The sequence below is a fragment of the Cebus imitator genome, unplaced genomic scaffold (assembly GCF_001604975.1).
Source record: "Cebus imitator isolate Cc_AM_T3 unplaced genomic scaffold, Cebus_imitator-1.0 Scaffold19, whole genome shotgun sequence".
NCBI classification, from domain to species: domain Eukaryota; kingdom Metazoa; phylum Chordata; class Mammalia; order Primates; family Cebidae; genus Cebus; species Cebus imitator.
Genome location: NW_016107334.1, coordinates 10,793,175 through 10,804,018, shown reverse-complemented (window position 1 = coordinate 10,804,018; position 10,844 = coordinate 10,793,175). Strand labels below are relative to the sequence as shown.

General features: G+C 44.9%; 2 protein-coding genes across 2 annotated transcripts in view; both read left to right on the top strand.

Annotated features, from left to right (window-relative positions):
* The window catches only part of SNRPA1 (small nuclear ribonucleoprotein polypeptide A'), a 13,652-nt gene extending 13,033 nt beyond the window's left edge, over window positions 1-619 (top strand). The window contains exon 9 of the mRNA XM_017518871.1: window positions 320-619. Within this exon, the coding sequence (XP_017374360.1) occupies window positions 320-378 (59 nt within the window). The 3' untranslated portion in view covers window positions 379-619. The remainder of the gene's footprint in view (window positions 1-319) is intronic.
* A 3,631-nt stretch (window positions 620-4,250) lies between these two features.
* On the top strand, window positions 4,251-10,578 carry SELENOS (selenoprotein S). The gene is made up of 6 exons (XM_017518882.2): window positions 4,251-4,412; window positions 5,100-5,234; window positions 7,406-7,512; window positions 8,084-8,173; window positions 8,272-8,350; window positions 9,907-10,578. The coding sequence occupies exons 1-6, from the start codon at window positions 4,337-4,339 to the stop codon at window positions 9,984-9,986; spliced, it is 567 nt and encodes a 188-aa protein (XP_017374371.1). The 5' UTR covers window positions 4,251-4,336; the 3' UTR covers window positions 9,987-10,578.
* Window positions 10,579-10,844: the final 266 nt, after the last annotated feature.

The following is a 10,844-nucleotide window of genomic DNA, read 5'->3' as shown; positions in this document are numbered from 1 at the left end:
AAAAAAAAAAAAAAAGAAAAGCACACAACTGTAGACTTTTTCCCTTCACAAAAATGAATTATCAACTACAGTGGGAGGCAGCAGTTCTGAAACTTTTGTGACCCTTTTCCTTTGAAACTGATCATCCCTTCCAGTACCAGCCAAAGACAGACTAGACTGTCCCTGGGCAATACGCTCCTCAAAGGCAGGGGATGCTTTTGATCTGTTTGGACCTGCTTCAGTGCCTAGCAAACAGGGGCCACAGAACAAGCACTCACATGCTAAGGAAATAGATTCTCTAAAACTGATTCAACTTTTGGTTTCGTGGTTTTTTCTTTAGGGCCCACTGATGATGGTGAAGAAGAGATGGAAGAAGACACAGTCACAAACGGGTCCTGAGCGATGGGGCAGATGTATAGCAACAGGCCCTCTTGGAACAAGTTCTGCTTTTCGAACGTGGGATAATAGCCTTGTTTGTGTTAGCAAAGTGGAATCTGTCAGCATTGTTGAAATACTTAAGACTGCTGCTGATAATTTTGTAATATAAGTTTTGAAATCTAAATGTCAGTTTTCTACAAATTATAAAAATAAACTCCACTCACTGTGCTGCCAGGTTGTGTGTCATCACGGTGCGTTTGCAGTGAGGTCTAAGGACGTGTTTCATTTGTAAATGTGGGAGGGCAGGATTTCCTCGGTAGGCTTCCTGGGCTGGATTCGTCCAGCTCCTGCAGTGTCACAAACATGCCAGTAAGGCCACCTTTTCTACTCCCACGTGGCCCTTGTGTTAATGCAGACTTGCCTGTCGCTCCAGCTTCTGATAGGACACTGAAATGATTCCATTTTTGGAATTGATTAGTGTGTCCCACTTATCCTGGTTACGGGTTTTTTTGAGGTTTTTTTCTTTCCCAAGCTGCTCTCCAACTCTGGCTTTAAGTGATCCTCCCACCTTGGCCTCCCAAAGTGCTGGGAGTACAGGCCTGAGCCACTATACCCACCCTCTAGTTTTAGATAAGTACGTAGTTAACATAAAGGTCGCATGGAGAGTCTTCAAGAATGTTTGCTGTTGAAAGTGGTGTAACTTACTCATATTTGAAGAACACTACTGTTTGATTGCCATCTCTCCAATCTCCCTTAGCCACGACAGTTGTAACCCCATCTTGTTGCATATACGTTTATGTAAAGCTTGGCACTTTCTCAGTTAGCTGTTGCCACAATAATGCTGTATAACAATCCACCACAAAACCCAGGGGTTTTAATCAACCACTATTTATTCTTATAGTTGGCTCTGCTTATCACTGTAGGTCTGGATTAACTGGGGTGGCTTGGTTTCTTTCCAGGTCTCAGATGAGCCAGCTCACCTGGCAAGGCACAAGAAGTAAACACTAGGGGCTTCTTAAGGCCTACCTACATTAAAAATGACACATTTAATTCTGCCTACTTGCCCTTAACCAAAGCAAGCCATCTCACCAAGTATACAAAGTCAAAGAATGATGGGGAAATAGACTCCTTTCACTTTTTATAGCAGGATATGGCTGTGAGAAAGAGTGACAAATTAGGGCCAGTCACTTAGCCTATGACTTTCAGTGACAGCTGGCAGTTCTGGTTACTGTCTACCTTTGTCCTATTTTTGCAAATAGTACCTAAGCAATTACACTGAGCAAAGTGTTTGTTGAAATACCTTTCTAGTTCCAGATAAGCCAAGCCAGGTGAGGTTATAACACCTGATGAAAGGCACAAAGGTAACATAAATGCCTGGCTAGGATGAGTAACTTCTATCAATAGAACTGTAAGAACAATGTGCTGGGAACTGAAACGAGCCCATCATCCATGCAGTCAAATAATTCAAAATCTATTAGATTTTAGTGGAATATATCCATTATACTGTATGTACATATGTATACAACACTAGTTCACAGTAGTTTACAAGTATACTTTGTATATGTTTAGAATGTGCATTATTTTCATGAGGTAATACTGGTTTCTGTTTTATATTGCAAAGTTCTCAGTGAAAAGGATTGTTGCCTTTTTTAAATGTTAGAGTTTATTCCATCTTTGTGATTACAGACATTACAGGATAGGGCAGATAAGGCAAATAAAGCAAAAGTTCCCTTCATTTCACCAGATGCAACATTTTGGCATTTTGATAATGTGCATGTTGACTTAATTCATTAACATGGCTTGAAAGCCAGCAACCACAAATCTTTGCAATTTAGAATCTTCCTTCATAACCTTATTTTTCTTTCTTTCTTTCTGTGTGTGTGTGTGTGTGCGCGTGTGTGACAGAGTCTTGCTCTGTCAACCAGGCTGAAGTGCAGTGGTACAATCAGGTCACTGCAACTTCCACCTCTCGAGTTCAAGCAGTTCTCCTGCCTCACTCTCCCTAGTAGCTGGGATTACAGGCGCCCACCACCGCGCTTGTAATTTTTGTATTTTTGGTAGAGTCAGGGTTTCGCCATGTTAGCCAGGCTCGTCTTGAACTCAACCTCAGGAGATCCACACACCTCAGCCTCCCAAAGTGCTGGGATTAGAGGTGAGCCACCGCACCTGGCCAAATTTTTTTTGTAGAGATGGGATCTTCTGTGTTGCCCAGGCTGGTCTTGAACTCCTGACCTCAAGTGATCCTCCCGCCTCAGCCTCCTAAAGTACCATAGGATTATAGGCAAAAGCCATCACTCCCAACCCACTGCAGAGTCCTTGAAGCTCTCAAGTCTTCATCTGACATCTTGTTAAGATGGGGAACTGTGTGTTAAACCATTCTGTTAAGTTACTGTATAAAAATAAAACTGATCCCAAGCATTGATTGAAACTGTTTTGCTATGAGCTTCCTGAGAGAAAAGTGGGGGCCTAACCATTTTTTTCCATGAACTATGATCCCAGTACAGTGTACCTAATGTCCTTCACTGCCTAACAAAAGAGGTCAGGCAACCCTGCTCATCCTGTCTAGTTTGTCAGTATTTGGATGTAAGGTGGATTTAAAACTAACCTGAGACCGAGGATTGCAACTATAATCCTAAGAGGTCATCCAGTTTAGTACATAAATGTTCCTGCAAGATGCCAGAGCATGCGAGAAATCACTCTGAAGCAAATTGAAGAGTGATGATGGTTCATCTTTTACAAGTGAAAGGCAAACGTGAAGAAGGAAATGATATTCTCCCTCCTAAACTTATTAAATTGATAAGCTATCTTCACAGCCTTTATGGATCACATCCAGAGTCCTCAATTTGTTGATTGAGGAGTGCATTTTCAAGGTGGCCAACAGGGAATTGGAGCTTTCAGGCTTTTCTTTGCTTTGGCATCATGAACGCCACCTCCCCTTCATTGCTTTCTGAACATAACTGCTGGGAAAGCTTGATGAGGTCAGTGCACAAATCCCTGCAGCCATCCCCCTTGAGGAACTTCTTGGCAAACCCGCATTGAAGAAGTGCTCGTTGCACTCACACTTCATGTCAGGGTTTGCCTTTCCCACATTGCTCCTGGCAATGGTGGTGACGGAGCACTCGGATGTTGTCACCTGTTCATTATTCTTTCATTTATATTCCCAATTCCCAACCTTCTTTTGAGACACAGCTAGGTATGTGCACTGCAAATGCTTCTCCAGAAAAACCCAAGTTCAAATTTCAAATAGGATGGTTATGGTCACCATAAAAGTGGCAAGGTCTGAGTGGTGGAAGAGGGTGCAGAACAGTAGGTAGAGCAAACAGCCAGGACACTATTATGAATAACTGTGATAGTGTCTTGTGTTACAGTATAATTCAACACAGGTTAGAGCCGTTACTACGATCGTTTTTTCCTAAGAGGTTTTGATTTTGGAGAAAAGAATCTTGAGGATCAGTGGGGACTTTCTTGGTCTAAAAGGTATCACCGGCAGCAGAAGCAGGAGGCTGTCCACATTTCGTTTTCACTTGTGGGAGTGGACGCTGGCTGCAACCCTCAAATGCTGGGGGGAGTCAACCTACTGAGCCGTTGTCCAATGTGCCCAGGGCAAGGATGTGGGTGCAAATCCTGCCTCCGGGCAGCCCTGACCTTCTTGGCTTCGGTGTCCAATTAGGAAAAAGAAGGTAGAAATTCGGTGAGAAATCCGTGAAAGAGGTTGGTCCTCCGCCCCCACTCAGGCCAGGAACTGGCATGGAACGTGCCCCTACACGCCGTCCTAGTCCCAGAGTATGGCCGGGATTTCACCCCCCCCGCCACGCCCTTCGGCCACGCCCCCTCTGCGTTTGGCCCAGCGTCGGGGCGGGGTCGACCTGCGATTGGCCGGGAACGTAACGCGTCCCGGCGCGCCACGTGTGCGTAGAAGCGCACCGGAAGCGCCCTGCTGGAGGCGCGGTAGCGGGGCTGGGCGGCGGCAGCGACCGTCATGGAGCGGGAAGAGGAGCCTCTGTCCGCGCGGCCGGCCCTGGAGACGGAGGGGCTGCGCTTCCTACACGTCACCGGTGAGTCGCTGCGGGGCAGCAGGGCGCGCGCCGCCACCTCCCCGGCGCGCCGCCATGATCGGTGGGTCGTCCTCCGCTGCTCGCGGCGCCGGGGCCTGGGAGCCCTGGGAGCGCTGGGAGCCCTGGGAACTGTCGGGCGTTGGCGCTGACGCGGAGTGGGCAGCAGGCCCGGACCTTGCGCGGAGGCCTCTCGGGAGCCGCACTTCCCTTGGCGGCTCGGCTGGCCCTTGTTTGCGCAAGTCTTTTTTGTGAACCAGGCTCTTCCTGTTGCAGTTACTGGAGTCGCTCGGCCCTTGGTGTTTGCCTCTGGGACCTGCCCCACACAGCCCCATACACATTCCTAACTCCCTGCACTGTCACCCCCTTTATATGTGGTTCTCTAGGTCTGAAAGGCCTTTGCCTTCCTGAGATTAGTTGCTCTTCATTTTTCACAACCCAGTTGTTGTGCCCTCCACCCCCTAACTGCCCCCGACTCCCCAGTTGGCTGAGAAGTCTGACTTCTGGGAGATCCCTCAATTGTCGCACTTCTTGTTCATGTTTTAACGATCTACTTACGAGGCTTTTTCCTCAGCTAGACCATGAAGGCTTTGAGTGCAGGAGTTGCACTTTGTGTTTGTTGAGTCTTATGGAAAAGTCAACTAGTAGTGCCATTTTTAGTTTTTTGAAAACCTTTTTTTTTCTTTTCAGTGGGCTCCCTGCTGGCCACCTATGGCTGGTACATCGTCTTCAGCTGCATCCTTCTCTACGTGGGCTTCCAGAAGCTTTCCACCCGGCTAAGAGCCTTGAGGCAAAGGCAGCTGGACAGAGCAGCGGCTGCTGTGGGTTAGTGCCTGATAACCGAAATGAAAGCGGTGGTTCTGCATCTTCTTTTATTAAGAGTTAGTCTCTTATTAAAAGTAAGATGGGCCGCATACCAAGACCCTGTCCCTATTAAAAAAAAATAAAATAGCCAGGAGTGGCGTCACAAACCTGTAGTCGCAGCTGCTCAGGAGGCTGAGGCAGGAGAATCATATCAGTCCAGGAAGTGAAAGCTGCCATGGGCTATGATTGGGCCACACTACACTCCAGCGTGGGCAATTGACTGAGACCCTGCTTTTAAAAAATAAGAAGTATGTGGTTCTCGGCTGTGCACGGTATCTCATGCCTGTAATCCCAGCACTTTTGGGAGGCCAAAGCCAGCACATTGCCTGAGGTCAAGAGTTTGAGACCAGCCTGGTTAAACATGGTGAAACCCTACCTCTACTAAAAATACAAAAATTAGTGGAGCATGGTGGTGGGCATCTGTAATCCCAGCTATTGGGGAGGCTGAGGCTGGAGAAATTGCTTGAACCCAGGAGATGGAGGGTGCAGTGAGCTGAGATCCTGCTACTGCACCCCAGCCTGGGCAACAGAGTGAGCCTTTGTCCTTTTTTTTTTTTTTTGAGATGGAGTCTTGCCCTGTTGCCCAGACTGGAATGCAGTGGTGTGATCTCGGCTCACTGCAGCCTCCACCTCCCGAGTTCAACCGATTCTCCTGCCTCACAGCCTCCCGAGTAGCTGAGATTACAGGCGCATGCCACCACGCCCAGTTAGTTTTTGTATTTTTAGTAGAGATGGTGTTTCACCATGTTGGTTAGGCTGGCCACAAACTCCTGACCTCGTAATCTGCCCGCCTTGACCTCCCCCCAAAAAAGGGCTGGGTGCAGTGGCTCACACCTGTAATCCCAGCACTTCGGGAGGCTGAAGCGGGCTGATCACCTGAGGTCAGGAGTTTGAGACCACCCTGGCTAACATGGTGAAATGCCATCTCTACTAAAAATACAAAAATTAGCTGGATGTGGTGGCGTGTGCCTGTAGTCCCAGCTACTCAGGAGGCTGAGGCAGGAAAATCGCTTGAACTCGGGAGGCGAAGGTTGCAGTGAGCTGAGATCGAGCCACTGCACTCCAGCCTGGGTGACAGAACAAAACTCTGTCTCTGAAAAAAAATTAAAAAAAAAAAGTAGCAGTATATGGTTCTCATGTGTATAGGAGGAAAAAGAACACTTTTCTGCTTCTGAAGCTGATTCGGTGCATGTGTAACTTTTTTGGTTTCAGAGAGTTAATGAAATGGAGAGCCTGCCTGATGGTGTACTGAGTGCATGTCTTGTTGGATGGCTTTTCATTTATAGGCTGGTTTAAAATGAAACGATTTTCTCTGTACTTGTAGGTCTGCCTACTAACTCTGAGTTATCTCCAGAACATTTTGAGAGATTTAATAGGCAGCCTTATTTCTTCATGTTCACTTCATTTTGGTTTTCACTAACTTATCCATCAGACCTGATTTCCAATTAGATTTACCTGTTTAAAAAACTCATTTCCTTTGAAAGGTAGCCTTTTCATTAGTTAGAAGATACAGTTTCTGTGGACATATCCAAAAGAAATGCTACATGTTTTTAGAATAGTGAAATAGTGTAAATTGTCATTCATCTGAGTCACTGGTATTTTACAAACTGGTTTTACAAACCAGATAAAAATACAGGTTAAGCTGGGGAGTTCATTTCCATTCATAATGCTATTTGGAAGGATTTTTGTTTCTTTTCTGTAAAAACAAATACCTAAGAATCTTACTCCTGGGCTAATCGAGGGATGGATGATTTCGAAAACTTTATATTTCCTTGGTAGTCTTCTGGGATTCTGGTCAACCTAGAGACCATGGGTGTCATTGAGGTACCCAAAATGTGCTCTCTGTGGCCACCATCCCAGGCTTTAGGAATTGGTATTGCTCAGGAGAACTCAGAAATTGACATTTCTAACGGGTTTCTGGTGATGCAGATATTTGGAGCTAAAATCCATGGCTCAGCAACAGACCCCTGCCCCTTGAAGCAGTAAAATATATGCAGAGGGGTCAGGATTACTCATGTAAAAACATGTTTCATTGTCTGATGTCAATACCTCTTTGTACTTCTAATAATGCGGACACTCAGAAGTTTCTACTGTACAAAGTGCTTGATCTCAGTTTTTTTCTGACGTTTTAGAACCTGATGTTGTTGTTAAACGACAAGAAGCTTTAGCAGCTGCTCGATTGAAAATGCAAGAAGAACTAAATGCCCAAGTTGAAAAGCATAAAGAGAAACTAAAACAGGTAGCACCTGGTTTCAGTTTGAATATGTACATAGAAATTGGCTGAGGCTCAGTGGGTCACAATGGCTGGCTGTGTTGTCTATAAGCTTCTGGGACCAGGTCCGATCCCATTAAATTTCATATGTATTTCACTTCCTACCATGTCAATATTGGTGATATCAAGAAAAATACACTATCGTTAGGGGACAGTAGGGGTGTGAATATTTTACAGTGGAAGGTACAGAGCACAGGAGGGGGGACAGGTTGGAGCAGGGTACATGTGAGTGTGTGTGCACATGCCTGTGTCTTCCACATTGCCAAAAATGTCCTGAGAGACGCGAGTTTCAGAAGAACGTGGAGTCAGTCATTTTTTTCATGAAACATTTTGCTTTCTTTAATAGTGTATAAAAACCAAAGCTTCTCTTTGTGAGTTAAACTCATACCACCAGATCACAACAGTTATATTAACCAAAGAAAATGATGGTGGCGTTTGTTCTGAAGGACACTTAAATTAGGAATTGTCAGAGTTACTGTTGTCTTTGAGAGCAATGGCAGTCTCTGAATTCTTTCTGTGCAATGTGATTGTTTCTCAGCTTGAAGAAGAAAAAAGGAGACAGAAGATTGAAATGTGGGACAGCATGCAAGAAGGAAAAAGTTACAAAGGAAATGCAAAGAAGCCTCAGGTGACTGGAGACTTCGGCCAGCTGGCATTTTGCAGTAGATGAAAATTGCCAAGTAGAATGTTTTCATTGTTTTTTAACACCTGTGTGTATTCAAACAGGAGGAAGACAGTCCTGGGCCTTCCACTCCATCTGTCATCCCGAAACGGAAATCGGACAGAAAGCCTTTGCGGGGAGGTGGTAAGCACCACTGATATCAAATGTTAACAGATTTTCAACACTTACAGGATATAGTTACCTTTTATAAACCAGACTGTTTCTTTGTGCATAAATTAAGACTAATTCTTTAGGATTGTGAAGATTCAATAAAGGAAACAGATGCAAACCACCTCCTAGGCCCTCACTAAGTACTTGGAAGGATTGTACTTGTATTACAGTATTCTCACTTGATCCCTCTGCAGTCCCGTAGAGGGAGAGCTAATTAGGACGAGGAATTCTCTGCCAGTTTTCAGATGAGTGTCAAGGAGCTGGAACACAGTGGTTTTGGCCTTTCTAGCCAGGACCACCATGTTTCTTGCAAACAACAAGGAGTGGCAGACAGATGCTCATTCAAAGCTTTTTCCTGTGTGCAGCACTGCCCTGGGGACTGTGGGTGGTGCCGTAGCAGTCTGTCTTCATCCCATCGCCAAGAATTTCAAGTCTGGGAAGATGTGACTCACAAACAAAAATAAGCAATCTTTTGTGATTCTGGCTAAGAGTTGCAAGTTACTGCTGAGGAATGAGAGAGCAAAGACACTAGAACACTATAGAACACTTCCAGGGCGGAAGACTTTGTATTCTCTATAGGAGGAGAGGGGCACAGCAGAGGCCTGGAGACCTGATGTTGTCTATGAGGACTGAAGAAAGACTGGGACATGGGCCACAAACTTGGCTGACCTTAAATGCTGAGCTGTAATCCCCTTTGTGTCAGGAGACTAAACCTGGCTTGCTGTAGAGAAGGTGATACATCTGGAAAGAAAATGCTATTTTTAGATGGTCCTGCTAGAAGCTTATTTTTAGACACATAGAGGTGATATTTAGGATAGGAATGGAAATCGTAGAAGATGGAATGCGTGCATGGCCTCCTTCAGCATCCCCAGCATTCCTGAGCTGGGGCTTTGACTAGCCTGGTTTTACAAATAGGGCAACTGAGGCACAGGATTTTATTGCCCAAAGATTCCACTGCAAGTAAGGAGTAAAACCAACATATTTTAAGTTCTGGCTGACCCTAGAACCTGAGCACTCAAGCAGGTCCCCAGTTGTTCATTGACTTTGGGAAGCTCATGAGGGAGTGGGGCAAGGGGAGCAGGGAAGCACGCAGATGACCTGGCTCTGACTGGTAGAAGTGGCAAGTTTCATTCTGTCTTGATTTTTTTAAATCCATTTTCTGTAGCTTGAACAGCCCTTATTTGAATGTGTGAGTTTCAGTAATACATACACTGATAGGAGGCTTCATGTACTTAAATCAGGCCATCTTGAGGAAGTTTTTGGTGATTCTTTTGCATGTGTTTTGGAGGTTAGGACAAAGAAGTTGAATGACTTCTTTTTTCTCCACCAGAAAATCAATTCAAATGGCAATTACAATATAAAGGTTTTTTCCTTTTTAAATAGTAGCTAAAAATTTTTAAAATGTACCTTAGAATCCATATCTTTACAGTGCTTTGCATGTCAGTCACATAATTTTATTTTGGATATAGAATGTTCCCAGATTTTCAGATTTTTATCCATGCTGTTTTGCTTCCTTTCTGTCATCCCAGGTTATAACCCTTTGTCTGGTGAAGGAGGTGGAACCTGCTCCTGGAGACCTGGACGCAGAGGCCCGTCATCTGGCGGATGAGGCTAAGAATCTTGTTAGTGTAGCTTTTGACATTAGCAAGATGAATCCTTAACCCTCGATTCAATTGCCTTACGCACGCTTTTCACAGTGACTAGCCAGGGGGAGGTGGGGTTTGTTTCTGTTCATAACTACACCTGCATATGTAAGGGCTCCAGGCAGCAAAGGGTATAGATGTTGCCAGTAGGCATTAGGTCACTGGTCATGTTCCATTTGGAGGCAGTGATTGCATTCATTGATTTCATGGTTAATTGCTAGTTGGTAGGTAGAGGCCTCTAGATGATTAGCAATCTTGATAAAAGAGTAATGATATTTTGAAGTTAGAAATCTTGCTGCCAGGACAGTCTCTGTGACAGGTTGCGTTGAATGATGTCTTCCTTAGCAATGGTGAGCCCACCAGTGAGGATTACTGATGCAGACAGTTGATGGGGTTTGTTTCTGTATATTTATTTTTATGTACAGAACTTTGTAAAAACGAAACTGTAAATTTAATTTAAAAAATGAGAATAACATTTTTAGCATCTTTCAAGGAAATTTATGGACTTGAATTTGTCTATCCAACATTAAATAGCTTTTTATTTCTCACAACCTCCAACTATTAGTACTTATTTCTCCATTTATTACTGCTTACCCAAAATAAGTCTGGCAAGTGGCAGACAGCTGTGGTGATTTCGAAAGTTACAGGCTCCTTGAGGTTCACCCAGAAAATCAGATGCTTCCAGTCGAGGCGCTGAATTACTGGGATGAAGAAGCATCACACCTCGAGGTTCCTCATAGGCTGCCCGGGTTTCTACCCGTCCTCTCAGTTAGTCCCTTTCGCCACGACTCATCTGTTACGCCCTTGTCCAGAGGCACTATCGG

What these genes read in the sequence shown, in the direction of transcription:
- SELENOS (XM_017518882.2), top strand. Translation starts at nt 4,337, where the DNA reads ATGGAGCGGGAAGAGGAGCCTCTGTCCGCGCGGCCGGCCCTGGAGACG. An exon ending in GAAATGCAAAGAAGCCTCAG is followed by an intron (nt 8,174 to 8,271) that starts GTGACTGGAGAC and finishes GTATTCAAACAG; the next exon opens with GAGGAAGACAGTCCTGGGCC. An exon ending in AAAGCCTTTGCGGGGAGGTG is followed by an intron (nt 8,351 to 9,906) that starts GTAAGCACCACT and finishes CTGTCATCCCAG; the next exon opens with GTTATAACCCTTTGTCTGGT.